An 18,854-nucleotide genomic window follows, 5' to 3' on the forward strand; every position below is an offset into this window, starting at 1 on the left:
TACTAACATGCAAATATTAGGAAGGAGGCAACTGAAATATACAAGTTCTTGAAAAATATTAGAAGGAAAAGGGAGAGCAAATGGGGACAAAGGGCAGTAACAGAGAAAAGAAAATGAAACTTGACCCCCAATCTCCATCTCACCCCCACTCTGAATGGGGCTCCTGTGTCAGAGATGCCTTAAACCAGGAGTTCTTTTCAAGAGGAACTAAAATGCCCACATCTAGAGATACGATAATTATGAGTATGATTTACAATTTCATACTTACATTGGCATAAGTGACATTAGCAAAAGAAATTACCTACATGTGGAAAAAAATCAAACTCATAACAAAAATACCTGTTTATATATTCCCAATCCAATTTTCACTGGTTACACCCAGCCATAATCTAGCTGCACCTTTCCCATCTCTTCCATGGTGGCTGCTCTAAACTAAGAGTACTTACTGTGATGGAATTACGGATTCATTCAGTTTTGGGGAAGATCGGGAACAGCAAAGCAAACAATGTGTCAGATACAATTTAACTGATTTTACCATGTCTTTGGCTGGTCTTCAAAGGTTTTTGATCTAATATAGTAAATCAAACTGTGGGTGACCCAAGAGGAAACTTGTTTTATTAGTGAGTTATTCTCAAATCTTCAAGGCTTTCTTTGTAATTCCCAAAAGATGAATTTTTAGTAAGGTATTTCCTAATTTACAATGAGGCTTGGAGTTTGGTAGCTCATTGATCATTACAAGGGAAAATGCTTAGAATAAGAATGCTCTGAAAATATCACTTTGTATAGTCCACTTCCCGATCTCCATTTCATCTAAGGATCATCTATGATCCAGGGCCACCCAGATATCTGTAGTGCTTCTGGCTAGTAGCTCCCTTGTTGACCACTGGTCTTTCTCCCCTGGTCAGCCCTATCAAATCTTTCTACCATATAATCCCCCAAATATAGAGAATGACATTAAATATGATGATGACTTGGCCTGGAAGAAGAGTTGTGAAAGTTCTTCAAAACTTACCAAGATCAAGAGGGATGAAGAAGTTATGGGGCTGAGAAATAAATACTTGATGAATCAAAGAATAAGAAACTCAATGACATAGATATCATTATTATATTTTACATATATTACATCACACATTATATTTTACAAAGAAGGACCCTAAAATTCTCAGAAATCAGGTGACTTGCCTCAAAATCCTCACCACTAAAAAGAGGAAGAGCAGAAGTCCAAACTTGATCTGAGTTACCTATTTATGTTTGTAAAGCTAAAATAATTAAGTTGTAAATCAAGTTTCAAACTGTAGGTCATTTTGCATAAGTGGGTTGTAAAATCTATTACTGATGAATAGATAAAGAAGGTGTGGTTTACATATACAATGGAATACTACTTGGCAATTAGAAAAAAGTGAAATCCCGCCATGTGCAACAATGTGGATGGATCTGGAGGGTATTATGCTAAGTGAAATAAGGCAGTCAGAGAAAGACAGATATCATGTTTTCACTCATATGTGGAACTTGAGAAACTTAACAGAAGACCACAGGGGAAGGGAAGGAGAAAAAATAGTTTCAAACAGAGAAGAAGGCAAACCATAAGAGACTCTTAAATACAGAGAACAAACTGAGGTTTCACTGGGGGGGTTGGATGGGGGGAAAATAAGTGATGGGCTTTGAGGAGAGCACTTGTTGGGATGAGCAATGGGCATTGTATGTAAGCGATGAATCACGGGAATCTATCCCCCAAACCAAGAACACACTGTATACATTTTATGGTGGCTAACTTGACAATAAATTATATTTAAATAAATGAATGAATGAATGAATGAATGAATAAAATTAAAAAAAATAAAATCTATTGAATGGACCGCCAATCAACATTTTAAAATATAAAGTGGAATAAAGACAAACAGAGTGCAAGTAGATGAGCAAGTGTTGATTTTGTTTTGTTTTGGGTTTTTTTGGTGAAAATTTTCACAATACACACACATACATGCACACGACTGTGTACACATGCATGGTCTGGACTGCAAAAAAAAAAACAAAAACTAAGGAGGTTTAGGTAAGACATGCAAGCATGTTGGGAAAAGTAGATGTTCTTTCAGATCAAAGCTAACGCTCACAAAGACCATTCTAAGAGAGGATTGGTTTTTATGGTATGCTTATTTGAATTTTCTGAACTTAATAATTCTTATTTTTAGATGGGTGTTGTGATGTAAATATGAAGGATGATGATGGGACAAAGAAGAGTTCTTCACTTTGGAAATATCCACTAAGTCACTGCTGAACCGCATGCACATCCGGGGCTCTGAGAGGGGGTGTGGTGCAGGGGAGGCAACACAAAACCTGGGTTCCTAGCTTGTCTCCATTACTAACAACACAATTTCAAGTTTCTTCGTTAGTAAAACAGATGAATTTCCCACTCTGCTTTCGTCAGATAGTTATTTTAAAAAAGAATATAAAATAATGCATGTTTATGCTATTTTGAATCTATAAAATAATATGCAAATGTAAAATATTATGATTTCCTGATTAAGTGCAAGAAGTAATAAATTCATATACTCCTAACTCCTGTTTTCTATCACTGATATTTGGTTAAATACAATGAATTGAATTGAGCATTTTTGAGTCTACTGTACAATGTTTACCTGGACTAGGGAAATTATTAATTTATGCAGAAATTATTTACTTTAAAAGTATTTTTGATTCTGGGATGCCTGGCTGGCTCAGTCTGTGGAGCATGTGACTCTCGATGCTGGGGTTGTGAGTTGGAGCCCCACTTTGGGTGAAGAGATTATTTAAAAACAAAATCTTTAGGGGTTCCTAGGTGGCTCAGTTGGTTGAGTGTCTAACTCTTGATTTTTGGCTCAGGTCATGATCCCAGGGTGGTAGGATCAAGCCCCGTGTTGGCTCTGTGCTGAGCATGGGGCCTGCTTGGGGTTCTCTTTCTCTCTCCCTGAACAGCTCTCCCCAACTCACACTCACGCTCTCTCTCTCTCTCAAAATAAAATAAAAATAAAAATAAATTTTAAACATTAAAAAAAATAAAATCTTAAAGAGAAGGTATTGTCAATTCTAATGAAACATAGGAAAGACAGAACCTGGTCCATTAATAGTCATCCTTTACAAAATTCAAAGAGCTGCTATTTTATGGCAGAAAGCTTTAACTCTCTTCATTTAAGTGTTGTTTTCACATGGGCTCATTCTTTGGTTAATTTTAATGAGAAATAATAGATACACTATTTCCTTCATATTTGACTTAACACATGCTAAAGCAAAATAGTATATGAAGTTCAAAGAAAGAACATTATTTGAGCTACTTATTATAATAGTCATGGTTTAAAGAGATTTAAATATTAACTTTAAAAGTCAGCAGCAAATTATTTAAATAGCTAAAACATACAACATTCTTGAGTGTCAAGCTTGGTTCTAAGCTTTTAATTGCATTAACTCACTTAATCTTAAATTGAACATTATGAATTATGAATTACCTGGTGATTCTAGCTCAGAAACTATACCCTTAACTCCTAGAATTGAAAAAAAAAAAATCTATGGACCCTGCATTATAATCCTATTTAGCTCTCTTTAGACTTCAATTTCTCATTAATTCTATTTGGTATTTTATGGAATAGTAAGTATCTCAGTGTCTCACAGTAAGTCAGTAATTAAAGGGAAATCTCCTTTCGAGACATAAAGTGTCCAAATGTGTCAAAATTAGAAAAGAATTCTATAATGCATCTAGAATATTATTATCATATCCATGTGAAACTTAGCTAGTTTTAATTTAAAGTAAAAATTAAGGAAAGGGTTTAGATTGGTTGATCTTTAAGTTTCTTAGTAATAAAATTCTGTGGTTCTTAGATCAAACGACAAGTAATGAGGGTATAATTTCCAGAAGATTTCAAAGAAAATAAATATACAAGAGAATAAATCTTGCCTTTGTAGATTTATCACTGACTCGTTTAATATTTCAATCAACTCATTTTAAAAGAGGGCATTTTCAGGGCACCTGGGTGGCTCTGTTGGTTAAGCATTGCACTTTGGCTCAGGTCATGATCTTGTCGTTTGTAAGTTCGCCCCACATCAGGCTCTCTGCTGTCAACATTGGGCTCTCTGCTGTCAGCTTGGAGCCCATTTTGGATCCTCTGTCCCCCTTCTCTGCCCCTCCCCCCATTTGTGTGCGAGCATGCGCGGGTATTTTCTCTCTCTCAAAAATAAACATTTTTTTAAAACCTGGATTTTCTCCTTCTAACATGGAACTTATCAAAATTGGTAAGCAAGGATAAGGAGTATATATCAGAATCAACCAGTAACTTTTTTTTTTTTTAATGAAACGGAAGAACTCCTTAGTGCTGTGGCCTGGAGTGGATGTGCCTCCAGGGCTCAAGGATGAGACTGAAGTAAAAAAGGGAAAGAGTGGCAGGATCTCAAAGAAAAGGAAAACAAGAAGGGAGAACAGAACATAAAAACGTTCCATAGCAATTCCAGAATGTACCCTACCTTCCTACTTCTTTTTTCTTTTCTTTAGATTTTTTGTTTTTAAGCAATCTCTACACTTAACGTGGGGCTTGAACTTACAACCTGTTTATTAAGAGGTTTTTTACATGCTCTATCGACTGAGCCAGCCAGGCACCCCCCTATCCTCCCACTCCTAATGAGGCACAAGTGAAGAAACAGTTTTGTACTAATTATCAAATTCACATAAAAACATGGTACAAAGTTCAAATTTAATATAGACTAGAGGAAGCTTAAATTCAATGTGAAATAACAATTGAGTGTCGATTACTCACATATTAAAACATTTACTGAACTTTTATGGTATGCCAAATTGTGCTAGGAACCAAGTCTACATGTGAAGGTACCCATATAAAAGTTAGCAATATTATTATAGAATTACAATGACTTCTAACGTTCTCATTTTTTAAAACAACTTTAATTAAAAACAAGCCGAAGTTGGCATCCTGGACTCTAAAAGAATATGAAGAGAGCGAGGACGGAGCCACCACAAAATAAAGGTTGGCTTTAGGAGTCTTCCAGGTAACATACCACTACTCTGCTTTCCATCATTATAAAATGATTCCTACAAATTTCATCTAGTGTCAATTTCAGGTTTGTCTAAGACTCACAAGCTGGCTTAGTTTATCCTCTGAGTCATCACAAAATTTGGTTCTTCTTACAATTGTGTTTGTGTTCTCTGTTTATCTTCCCAACAAGGCTTATCATGGGCAAGAATCAAATCCTATTCACTTTTGTAAGCTCTACACCTCATATAGTATCTAGTATAAGAAAAAGGATACTTTAATAATGTTTGTACAATGGGTGAGCTAATGAATAGTAAGTACCATATGGAGGTAAATAGGCGTCTGCTTAGTCCATCCAGTTATTCTACATTTGTCAGTAAATGTAGTCAATGCGTGGGCAAGTCAGGTACAAACAGAATGATTTCTAGCCTTTGTAAACACAATCAGGAAAAGTTCACTCTCTGAGGCTAAAGCTGGTTAACATTAACATGCATAAGACGAAATTAGATCCTGAGAGAAACACTTAATCTAAAGGGGCTTTTCTCAGTCTGAAATCCCTTGATGTGTTCTTAAGGATCTCAGGATTCTGAGGATATTTAATTAAATATCATGTGGTAATTTCTTGGTCATGTTTATGACTGTGTCAATTGATTCCAAGTGATCACTGAAAGGAACACCCAAATTTAAACGCAGTATTTCTCACACTGAAGCATATGGATGTATTCTCAGGGTTCTAAAAAAAGTCTCCTCTCTCTACAGAGAAGAAATACTGCCTTAAGAGATGGTTTGTAAACATAACCTGACAAAACATGGGTCCTTCCATCTAGAAAGCAGAATAAATGTTTGAGGAGGCATGACCAAGACCTTCCTATGCATTACACAAAATTACAAGTTATCTGAAAGAAATAATGACAATTTTGGTTAAGTTAGAAGGAATAAACTTGTTAGTACTTTCCCAAACCCGTCCATACAGCTACTCTAGTTTGAGTGAAATCATCAATCATGGCCATACATCTTAATTAAATCCTATCTAACTGCAACTGTCAGAACCATACTTTGGTCTCCTGAGTGTGCACAACACAATGGGTTTTCACATGTATAATTTGAGCACCCAGTGGTCTCCCTTTGAGACAGAGAAGGATGTTGAGAAGATTATAAAGTATGCAGTACAGTGATAAGCATATTGTAGACATGCAATAGAGGTACCTATTTTTTTAGCTTAATTATTTGTTTTGAGAGAGAGAGTGAGCACAAGCAGGGGAGGGTCAGAGAGAGAGGGAGAGGGAGGATCCCAAGGAGGCTCTGCACTGTCAGCACAGAGCCTGACATGGGGCTTGAATACATGAACCGTGAGATCATGACCTGAGCCAAAACCAAGAGTCAGACACTTAACCAAGTGAGCCACCAAGGCACCCCAAAGGTAACTATTATTTGATATCATAGGTATTACTATTTCTCACTTCAAAAATGGATAATTTGAGACTGAGACTAGTTTAAGTGACTGGCCAAATGTCTGTGTTCATTCAATTATTTATTTATTTATCAAATATTAATTGGATTCTTACTATGTGCCAATCCTGGGTCTCCTAGTCTTTCCAACAGAGTGCCCTTTTCACTGACCAACAACACTGAAGCTGAAATTCTAGTTTGTAATCATTCTTTGTCATGATCATATAAGTCAGTGCTAGCCTCTCTTCCCCTTAGGTTTAATTTTAGCCATATTTGCATTGGTATATTTTATGAACCTTTCTTTATAAACCTCTTAATTTTCCTGTGTTGCTAATGTTCAAGTTCCCAGTTTATGCGGCTTTCTGCATATTGCTAAATTGTTAGTTGTGGATGCAAATAGCTAAAAATAATCTAGTGCCCCTTTAGAGAAACACAAAAAAATCTCACTAAAAGGTGTTGTTAAAAGGGCTCTAGAGTATATGTTACAATGAAATACTACTCGGCCATAAAAAGAATGAGACCTTGCCGCTTGAGAAAACATGGATGCACCTAAAGCTTATTGTGTTACCTGAAATAAGTCAGAGAAAGGCAAATCAGGATGATTTCACTTATATGTGGAATCTAAACAATAAAAACAAACAGAAACAGACTCATACATACAGAGAACAAAAGTGATTGCTGGAGGGGAGGGAGGCAGAAGAATGGGAAAAATAGCTGAAGGGGATGAAGAGGTACAAATTTCCAGTTGTAAAATAAATAGGTCATGGAAATGCAAAATACAGCATAGGTAATATAGTCAATAATATTGTAAGAACATTGTATGGTGACGGATGTACCTACACTTGTTGCAGTAAGTATCGCTTAGGGCATAGAATTGTCGACTCACTAAATTGTACATGTGAAATTAATATAACTTTGTATGTCAGCTATACTTCAGAAACGCAGTAGAGACCATTGCTAGTTTGATGTTTAAACTAATAATTCCAGCGGTCTTTGTCAGCTTCCACCATGGCGTACCATGGCCAGGGTCAAAAAGTGCAGAAGGTGATGGTGCAGCCCATCAACCTCATCTTCAGATACCTGCAAAATAGATCTTGGATTCAGGTGTGGTTTTATGAGCAAGTGAACATGTAGATAGAGTGCTGTATCATTGATTTTGATGAGTACGTGAACCTTGTATTAGATGATGCAGAAGAGATTCATTCTAAAACAAAGTCAAGAAAACAACTGGGTCGGATCATGCTAAAAGGAAATAATATTACCCTGTTTCAAAGTGTCTCCAACTATAAATGATCAATGAAGTGAGAAATTCTTGAGAAGACCATGTAGTTTGTTTTTTTTTGAGAGATCCATTGTTGGGAGCATAGTTCTAAAACGTTTGTTCCTATTCTTTTGGTTACCTTTATGTCATTACTGGATGACAATGAATGCTGTGGGATTGTTTTTATTAAAAAAATAATAAACTAATAATTCCAAGGGAACTTGAATAATAAATCTCTTGATAAACTTCTGGTGGTTGCTTTGGATGAGAAAATATATTCTTTTTTTTTCTTTTTTTTTAACGTTTTATTTATTTATTTTTGAGATACAGAGAGACAAAGCATGAACGGGGGAGGGTCAGAGAGAGGGAGACAAAGAATCTGAAACAGGCTCCAGGCTCTGAGCTGTCAGCACAGAGCCCGGCACAGGGCTCAAACTCACGAACCGCGAGATCATGACCTGAGCCGAAGTCGGCCGCTTAACCAACTGAGCCACCCAGGCGCCCTGAGAAAATATATTCTTAACTCCCTGATAAATTGTTTCTCTCTCTCTCTGTCTCCTACTTTTCTTTACGTGCCATGGGCACAACTGCTGTCTTTCCTCATTCCTCAAGAAAACATCACGCCATGAATTCTCTCATAAACCCCTTTCCCAAGCATTCTTTACTCACCCCAGCAATGACTTTGCATACCACTAAGGTACAGGGTTTCATTTCAGACTGTCCCCACTGCCCACTCTGCCCTGTACAAAGAACTTTCTTTTTTCATTGATGTTGGCTTTTTAAAATATTTTTGCTGCCCTTTTTAAAAAATGTCTATATTCATTTTTGAGAGAGAGAGCATGAGCAAAGGGGGGCAGAGAGAGAGGGGGACAGAGGATCTGAAGTGGGCTCCATGCTGACAGCAGTGAGCCTGATGAGGGGCTCAAATTCATGAACTATGAGATTATGACTCGAGACAAAGTTGATACTCAACCAACTGGGCCACCAAGGCACCCCCCACCCCCACTTTGCTTTCTTTTTCTTTTTTTTTTCTTTGGTAGTGATGATGGTGGTAAGAGGGGGGAGCCAGGAGTTACATGCTCCAAGGCGTACCCTTATGAGCTTTTGTGTTTCTGCATTTTGGACTCTTTCACCCTATCTTGAAGATGTTTCATTTCTGAGGGAAGAGGCTGAAGAGAAACTGAGTATGAAAATAAAAAGAATTGCCTATGTTGAGGTGTATACATGTACATATGCAGGTTCATTAACAGAGAGGTAGCTTCTGATCATGCCAGCTCAGCAGACAGCCACTTTTTAATAACGGACTGCAACATTCTCTTCTACATATCTATTTTCTTCATTTCTGAGAATTTGGGGGAAGTTACCATCTAAAAACAAGGTTTCCTTTTTATTCCCTCTGCCTCTTATACAAGGAGAGAAAAGGCTTTGACAAGACTAGAGATGACAGGATTTAGTTTACTCCTTTATAATCATCAACACACACACACACTGCCACTTTCTCCAGCCTATACAAAAGTGATTTTTCCAAAACTCTGGACTTAAGGGTTCCTGACTTCTTGGCCAAGGATTTTTCCTTTTCTCTACATCATCTCCTCACATCTATCGTCACATTCCAGACCTTCTCATTCCAATAATATAATCTGCTCCCCCCGTCCCCCGCCCCGGATCTCAATTGAGAACATTGACCTTTTGACCACCATTTACTCTCTTGCCAATCTACTGATCCAATTTCAACAATCCTTCTATGCCTGACACCTACAGTCTGTTCACCTTTTCACAGTGCCTGTTTCTCTCCTCACTCAGTGGAGCTACATCGCATGCATAGTCTTTTAGAATCATTTTATTCATTCCTTTGCATGCATCCTCAATTCTTTTGTCTTTCTCTAGCTATACTATACATGCTTAGCTAAACCACATTCCTGGTTATATATAACTCTCCATCTGAGTCCGTATCTGACTGTGGCTGCAGAAGAACACACGTACATACTAGCTGGTCACGATCCTTGAGTAGGCTTTTAATTCCGCCTTCCAATCATGCTCTGCCACCCTTACTCACTCTCCCTCCACTCTCCTAGATGATTGTCTCCCACCTCCTCTCCCCTCTCAGTTAATGAATCTTCAACCCTTATTATTCTCCTTGTGACCCCAACCTTCATCCCTGGCTCCTCTCTTTTTGTTCTTATCTTATCCTAACTCCATAAAAAAATCTATCAGCTCTCTCTTCAAAATATATCCAGAATCCAACCACATCTTACCATCTCTCCTGCCTGTTGTCCAGGTCTAGAACATTTGCCCTCTTACCTAAAGTATTACAAAAGTGCTTCCTCCTCTGCCCTTTCTCAGTTTTCAGTCTGAGCGTTACTATTTAAATTTAAGTCAACCTATGTCACTTCTTTGCTAACAACCCTCTAATCAATCACTTCTCTTCCCTCTCAGAATTAAAGCCAAAGTTCTTAAAATACCCTGTAACATCTTATATGACCTGGTGCTGCGGATGACTCTTCCTGACCTCTTACTTCTCTTCCCCTGATCTCCTACTAGTCCTGCTATGCTAGCCTCCTTACTGGACCTTGAACTCACCAGGCATGCTCCCTCCTTGGGACTTTCTCACTTGTTAGGCCTTCTTCTAAAATATATTCCCTGCAAATAGTGCAGGGCTTCCTTGGTCAAATTCTTCAGGCATTTTTTTGACCATCCTATCTAAAATAACACATTGTTTACCTTCCATTCCTTCTCCTTCTCTACTGCTATATTTTCCCACTATCACTTACTAGTTATTCCTTTCACATTTTTACTTTTTTTAAATGTTTATTTATTTTTGAGAGAGCGCAGGCAGGGAGAGGGGCAGAGAGAAGGAAACAGAGGATCCAAAGTGGGCTCTGCACTGATAGTAGTGAGCCCGATGTGGGGCTTGAACTCACAAACCACGATGACCCCAGCCGAAGTCGGACGCTCAACCAACTGAGCCACCCAGGTGCCCCACATATCTAACTTTTTTGGTTGATGATTATCTCTGTCTTCTTACATTGTAGATTATAAGCTATATGAGAGCAGGGGTGTTGTCTCTGTTTTCACTGCACCTAGGTCAGTGCCTGCCACATAGTAAACACATATTATATGTTTGAATAAAAAGATAAACAAATGGTGAGCCTGAGTTCAGACTGGCAGAAATAATGTGATTCTAATATCTGAGATGAATTAAGGAGAATGGAGTGGCTACATGGGAGTTGTGTATTAAAACCCATGTCTTTTAGTCATAGGAAAAGAGCATTCAAGAGAATTCCCAGAATATAAATTGTTTTGGTTTCATCTAAACCACCGCAGCACAGTACGTAAGACAGTCACAGAAATGCTTTGCATGAAGCTACCCCTGGCGTTTTTAAATGAAATAAGAGTTGCACTTCAAACATCTTCCTAAATCTGTGAGACAAAATGTTTTAGAGTTATGGACAAGTGGCTGATGAAAAGTCTACTGGAATTACTTTGCATTGAACAACTATCAACATGAAAATGAAAATTCTAAAAAAAAAAAAAAAAAAGAAAAGAAAGAAAGAAAATGAAAATGAAAATTCTAAGTGCTCAAAATACTGGGCAGATGTTATTTAAATCCAACCTGAATCTGTACTACTTAGTATAGACCAAGGACCAGTGTTAATGCACTGAAGAGAATTAGAGAATAATATAGAATCCAAAACCAAAAGGACATATGTAACCAGAACCAGATAGATGTACCACTTTTGCTTCCTCTAAATGAGATGTCAGATAATGAATACTTAACAAGATTGTTTGCAGGTATATTTGTGCCCCAATTTAATTGGTTAGGAAACTGGATATAGTTCATTCCATGTTCCATTAATTCCAGAAGTCCAATTCTCAAGTATTCATCACTGTCGCCTCTATAAATTCCCAGGTTAATAGAATTGGTGTTAGAGTTTTTAAAGAGAGGTCCAGAGTGGATGGATCCAAATGGCATTGGTAAAAAGGATTTTAGTTCCAGGAAAGAAATTTAGTTTAATTTAACCCAGATAAACAGAAATTGTTACCAAATTGCTACTAACTGCGATCTTTCCTATTTGATGACACAGGCTATGAGAATACCTTTTATGATCTGCCCTGCCTATGAGAACCAGCACCGCTTTTGCTAAAGTTTAGGCTGAGAATCAATATAAAAAGACTGTATTATTATAAAAAGGGTTATCATTTGCTAACATTTATTGAATGTGTATTCTGCTAAGCATTTTGCAAACATCACATTTAATTATCACAACTATGCTATGGCTCCAGTGTTGTTACGATCACTATTTTACAGCTGAGAAGACGGTGTCTTAGAAACACTTGGTGTCCAGGGTCACATAGCTGGTAAGTGGATAAAATGAGAATTTGGATTCCAGCACCTACATTCTTAAAATGACTTCCAAAAATGCATTGTGGTCTGAGTCATAACTACGTGAGCATATGATAAAGTCATTGTTTGGTGTACCTTCTTGTTGGTAAAGGATTGGTATTTTAGGAACATTAAAATTCTTTTGAAAATGTTCCTTTAACCTTGCCTTCTGTCTTTGATAAAGGAAGCATATGATCTAACTGGTAATTTTGCACCTTTATACCTCAGTAGTAAAAGGTCAAGACCAAAAATTAGAATATATTAAAGACTATTAACTTTCAGGGTCATCTCCAGGATTACATTCAATAAATGATAAGTGATAACCTTTATTTTGAAGTCACTGCAGTGAAACCAATAAATTTTATGCCTGGTGAAAGTACCTGAATCTTCTGAGCCTTTTATTGACTTGTAATTGGCTACATTTTTTCTAAGGTCCTATTTATTTATTTTTGAGAGTGAGAGAGAGAGTGAGTATGAGCACAAGCAGGCAAGGGGCAGAGGGAAAGAATCCCAAGCAGGTTCCCCACTGTCAGCACAGAACCCAGTGGGGGGCTGGAACTCACAAACCATGAAATCAGGACCTGAGCTGAAATCAAGAGTCAGATGCTTAACGGAGTGAGCCACCCAGGTGCCCGGCCATAAATATTTTTATGAAAAGGTTATAGTGTCTATTTTTAATGTTTGGACATTAACCTTGTTGATAACATTATTAGACTGTGAATAATTACTAAATAAATAAAAGCATTACATATATATGAGTTTCAGATCGGGAGCAAATGCTAAGATTTATTCTCTTTTCTGAGTGTACAAGAGGTAATAAAATAAATAAATTACTAGTTTTATCTTTTATAGAAGACAGAAGTTAACAGATTTTTTAACCATTTGGAAAAGAAAAATGAAGACTTGAAGTCGTCTTTGTTTTTTAAGAAAATTGTTTTGTGCCAAAATTATGAATTTTTTTCTCATATCCTTTAAGTGATTAAAAGCCAAATTGTATTTTTGGATTAAATTTCAAAATTCTCCTGGTAGTCATGAGACAAATTTTATAAAGAAAAAATTTTTCATCCAAATTTCAGCTTAAGGAATCTTAGAACGCCAACACACCCGATATTTTTGGAAAGCTGGTACAGCCCAGATTGCCTTTCATTGAGAAATATAGCAGGGTACAGAAAGTTCTGGTTTCTGTGTCACATGCCATGATGCTCCCCAGAAACCCAGGCTTACAAGCAAAATAATGGACACTTTTTCTTCTCTTCTTTCATATGCCACAGTAACTTTGAGCTTTTACATATTCATTAGATACAGCTGTATTTTGGCTGAAGAGTTGTCCTCTTAGGTGTTCAGAAATTATATTCAGCTCTGAATTTTGAGTTTTAGTGTAATCCTGGTAGTGGTGCACTTTGATTTAAAAGTCCCTCTATCTACTATTATGTTAAGGATGAATAAAGCTCTTTTTACACTAACAATGGTACATCTTGAAGATTTGAGCTTCAAGATAAAGGAAGCCACATTGTACACCCTGAAGGACAGATCCCAACATCTCAGAAAAATGTCCTGCAGTAGAAAACACTTGTACACCGGAAACAGACAGAGCTGTGTGACCCTGGGAACATCACTTAACCACTTGTGGGCTCAGTTTCTGCATTTGTAAGTTCCAGCAAATACCTACCTACCTCATAACATTTGTCTCTGCTGGTTGATAAAGCATCACATGTAAAGACCCCAGCGGAAAGCCTGATACACAGTGGCTAAATAGTTAACATTAGTCACTTTATTTCTCTAATCTCTATTTAATGTACATCCTTGCATAGTAATAATAAAGACCAACACCAGACAACAATACTTACTTTTTACCTAGTAAATTCAGGTGATTGAGGAGACTCAATCTCATATGTTGTATGCAGTTGAATTTTAATTTTTCTGATTCTTGGTGAATTATATATACTAATTGCAACTAGAACATGTACAACTTAAAAATTCCTTTCTTATTTAATAATTTAATTTACCCTGCAACCCAGTGATATAAGATTGAATGTATTATTATTATTATCTTGTTTTAGAGATTAGAAAAGTGTCACTTTCTGAATTGAAATGACTGACAAAAGTGGAGAGGGAACTTAGGGAACTTAAATTGTAGTCTCTGGGCTCTAAGTTTTGTGTGGTTTCATGATACTGTGCTACATGTTCACAAAAACAAATGTTCTTCCCTTGTATAGCAACATGTTACTGGACAGTTGGCCACTGTAAGAAAAATAATTTAGGCACTAAAAAGTTTTTGAGGTAACTCAAAAAGTTAGGTTGGTCTAAGGAGGAGAAAAAAACTGAGCACTGCTGAGAGATTATTTTTCTAAAAAAAACCAAAGAACCCTAAAAAAACCCTTAAGATCCTTCATACAATTAATATATTTGTTACAATTTTGGGTTAAGTGCATTTGCTTTGACCGCAGTCAACTTCATTTTCCTTGGGTTCCTTTTTTGGCATTATTGATGACAATTTTACCTAAATGAACTGATAGTTTCATTGCCTATTCTCTAGCATGTTGCACATTTAGAAATTTAATGGATCAATATTAAAATTTGGGAATGTATTTCATATACTTTAAAATATCTAAGGCAATATGTTAAAATTATAAAAATATTTTATATTTAGTCTCATAGGCATTTTTGGAAGAAGTTCATGTATCCATATGGGAATTTAGATGTTCTTTTTCTTTTAGAGTAACTAATATACTTAAAGTTCAAATTATTTGTTCAAAAGAACATGAGAAACATATCAAAACAATTCTTCATGGAAAATAAGATGGATAAAGAAAGGAATGTAGATGCAGAATATGAAGATCTTATATATTGGGATAAAGGGATTTGGCCTTATTCCATAGGTCAGTGTCAGTATGTAAGGTCTGGAATTTTATCTCACATACAAGCTAAAAAGTCAAACTCTACTCTTTCATGATGTTGGCAGAAGGTAAGAGTTTCCTAGATCAGAAACAAATGACTTTATGATTCACAGCAAAAGCCCTTGCTGAGTGTCACCATGCTGCTTGTGTCAGTTCCCTATGCCCCTTCCCAATCCCTCAGAAGTGACACACAGGGCCAATGATAGATGCCTGTGCACACTGGGTTATGTTAAAGAAGGACGCAGCTTTTATAATAAGAAAACACATTGAGGCACCTGGGTGGCTCAGTCGGTTAAGGGTCAAACTTCGGGTCAGGTCATGATCTCATTGTTCATGGGCTTAAGCCCCACGTCAGGCTCTGTGCTGATAGCTCAGAGCCTGAAGCCTGCTTCATATTCTATCTCTCCCTCTCTTTCTCTGTCCCTCCCCCCTTGCATGCTTGTGCTCTCTCTCAAAAAAAGTAAATAAACTTAAAAAAAAAAAAAAAGAAAACATAAGCCTGCTTTTTGTCAAGAGGTAGATGGTACCTAAGGTTGCTCACTGTAAGCACACTCTAAGAAATGGCCCAGATAAAGAACATTCAGGGTCCTTCAATTCTTGTCATATTCAAAAGAATACTAGAGATATTGGGGAAACAGCATATTGCTTTTCCCAATAGCAAGTGGCTGTCACCATTTTTTAATGCCAAGAAATGCATTCCTCTAAAGGATAAAAAATATTGCCAACAGTGACAATGCTTTCTATGCTGGTGACTTTCAGCATAGAGTTGCCTCTCCCTTGCTGGTGAGGAGCAAGGGAAATCCTGCAATCTTTGCAAAATCCTCCAAGTGATTTTGGTACAACCACTTCACTAATCTAAGCATTGGGAGCCACTGGAAATCTATTGGGGGAAATGACATAATTATGTTTTTACTTTGTAAAAATAACTCAAGGCATAGTGTAGAAATTGACCAGAGTGGACAGGATGAGGACAGAACCTAATTAAGGAGGGTATTATGGCAACCATGATAAGTGACTCTGAGGTGATTCAGTTAATGGAAATATGGATGTAGAAAATGGACTAAGGAAGGAGCGCCATACTGGAGCTGGGCTGGTGGGTACAGGGGGAGATAATAGGAGAACTGTTGGAACTGACACATTGATGAGGAAATCAGCAGGTAGAAGTTTGAGAGGCGAGTAAGTTTGAGATAGTATGTCTACTTTTTGAAAAGTTGTGTTTGAAAGATTTACGAATTTCAGGAAACCATGGGTTGAGCATAACTGGGCTCAATATATACCAGGATATAAAGGGGCATTCTATAGATAAGGTAGAATCCAACAATGAGATTTTCCTTCTGTTCACTTAAAATTAGCCAGGATTACTCACTTCCCAGTCAGCTATGTCAAACACACACACACACACACACACACACACACACACACGCACCACCAACATTTAGCACACTGTCGTGAACACTGAAGTCTACTAGACAATGTATTCATGGTACAAAAATCTTGTCCAAAAATAGCACAAAAATCTCAATATCCATGGGACTGAATAATATCCAAAATGTACAATACTGTCTGGAGTCATTACTGAATGGACGTAAATGAATGGATAATCCAAACACTTCATACTTAAGCCAACAGTTTCAAACTCTTCTCATTGTAATCCATATTTTAAAAATAATTAGGGAAGGAGGGGGAGATCATTTTTATTTTATTCTCTTATTTCTCTATCTCAAATTTTAACACTCAGTTACCTATGAGTAAAATGCATATGGCAGAGAAGAAAAGAAGCCAGTCTGGATAACTAGTTGATGATAAATGAGAAGTGAAACATCATTCTTGGTCAATACTCCAGCTATTGACCAAGGCCCAGCCATTTCATAGACAAAAACTGACATTCAATTGTTATTTTTGATCTATCTGCTTTGCTGCAAAATTAGGTCTAGACACAAATGTCTGAGGCTTCAAAAGTTGGTAAGAGGATGAAAATGGATTTTCATAAGTCTGAATCACTGATATTTTAGTAAATTCAATAAAGACAAAAATTAACCTTGGGCTCTTGGAATATATCTATAGATAATGAGTGTTTCTTCACTGTGTACAGAGTCATGCTCTTACCTGATTGCAGGTATTGATGTCTATGCCCCCCTTCAGATATTCCACTACTTTGTCCAGGTTACCTGCTCTGGCAGCACGGAGGAAGCTTGCATTGCTGTCAGACTGTGAGAAAAAGAAAAGACTTTTAGGTTATTACTGATAAAATAAAAACATATCAAAGACAGAAAGACAAAGAAAGTTTACACTGCAGGTAAAAAAGCTGTCGTTGCAAAATACCTCAATACTGAGTTTAAAACACTGAACAATAATTCATAGGATAAGGTAGCAACTTCGTAGTATTTCTAGAGAGTTGTTTAAAGTCAATGTGTTCTGCTATGTTACAGAGTGTAGAAGAACTACTAAAATAAAAATACTCGTTACTGCTTTATTTTAAATCTTTGGCCACATTTGAAGATGATTTTACACTACCCCCAAATCCACTGTTACCCATTCATTTTAGCTTTGAGATGCTTGTGACCTTACAGTAAGCCTAATGTCAAGCCAAAAAGGAATCAAAATAGTAAAAGAAATTAAAGACACTGGGTTTCTTCTTTCTTTTCCTTTACGGTTTGGTTTTCAGAAAAGTCTGAGGGAGAATGCTGAGCATGGGTCGCTTGGTATTCATCTGTCCTCATTACAAGAGAAAAACAGAAAGCTCCGAGGATGCTTTGAGGAAAGAGGATAGCACTAGTGTGGACTGGGCCAATGCAAATTTTGTGATCCCAGTGATTTTGGGAAAACAAGATTCAATTTAACCCAGCTGACATAATACCAAACTAAAATCCCTTGATAAAAATGAGCACTCTTAATGGAGGCTGCTTTTTAAGTCCTCGTCTTCCCCCAGCACCTTTCAAAATCTGATCATGGAAGAAACAGCTGAATTTTCCCCACAGAACATCCAGAAGAGAGCCGCTCCAGAGATGAAGCCATAGTCACCTGACTCTCTGGCTTACTGGCAAAGCCTGACTTTCAAATCTTAGCCCAATAACGATGATAAACTTTGTTAGGTTCCAAGACACTTGTGTAACTTTATAATTCTTCTTGTGGTATAGCATCTGACTAAAGAGAATGTGGTAACGTGAAAAGGGATGCCACTGACCTACTAGGAAGTGAGACACCATTGTGACAGCTTGTAATCCAGCACTGTCCCCAGTAGGCTACACTGCCTCTCTCCCTTGAAGAATGTGCTTGGCAGGGGCTCCTGGCACACTCTTGCAGACCTATTCATTATGGCTGGTGATGATGTACAGAGATAGAAATGGAGGTATTTTTTCTGGGAGTCTCAAATAGGGAATTATTTGCATACCGTTCAAATGATTTACACATGGGAAGATGGAAAACCCAAGACTAAATTACCTTACTTTTAACCCAAATACCACAATGATTTATATAGTTATAAATCAGATAGATAATTTACAAAGAGTTGACAGGTATGACCGAAATCTATACATCTGGAATTCATGCTCTCACTCTTTAGAAGTCTATCACTTGGTTAACACCTGACTGTCCTTCCCTCCCTGCATGGCTGTGATCTGCAGTGCCTCACTCTTTGCCTCTCCTGAAAGCTATGCCCATGGCAGGGTGCCCTAAGTGTATCTGCAATGCCACAGTGACTGAGTTGTGACTCATTTTAAACTGCCTATTCGATGAAATTATTTTGTGGTTTGCGGCAAATTCTAATCTCCAGGAAGATTTTTCCATCTCAGGTTTCTTGCCACAGCACTTAAAAGTGAAAGATCATACTATGCATTATGTTATGTCAATACCTC

The 18,854-nt window shown here is 37.2% G+C and overlaps 1 protein-coding gene and 1 pseudogene across 50 annotated transcripts in view; one reads left to right on the forward strand and one right to left on the reverse strand.

Moving 5' to 3' along the window:
- The window catches only part of ANK2 (ankyrin 2), a 674,296-nt gene that overhangs the window by 198,314 nt on the left and 457,128 nt on the right, over nucleotides 1-18,854 (reverse strand). For all 50 annotated transcript variants that reach the window (XM_053217027.1, XM_053217030.1, XM_053217029.1 and 47 more), the window contains one exon: nucleotides 17,107-17,208. In XM_053217027.1, the coding sequence (XP_053073002.1) occupies nucleotides 17,107-17,208 (102 nt within the window). The remainder of the gene's footprint in view (nucleotides 1-17,106; nucleotides 17,209-18,854) is intronic.
- On the forward strand, nucleotides 7,467-7,848 carry LOC106966322 (small nuclear ribonucleoprotein E-like; annotated as a pseudogene).

Source organism: Acinonyx jubatus, chromosome B1, assembly GCF_027475565.1.
Source record: "Acinonyx jubatus isolate Ajub_Pintada_27869175 chromosome B1, VMU_Ajub_asm_v1.0, whole genome shotgun sequence".
NCBI classification, from domain to species: domain Eukaryota; kingdom Metazoa; phylum Chordata; class Mammalia; order Carnivora; family Felidae; genus Acinonyx; species Acinonyx jubatus.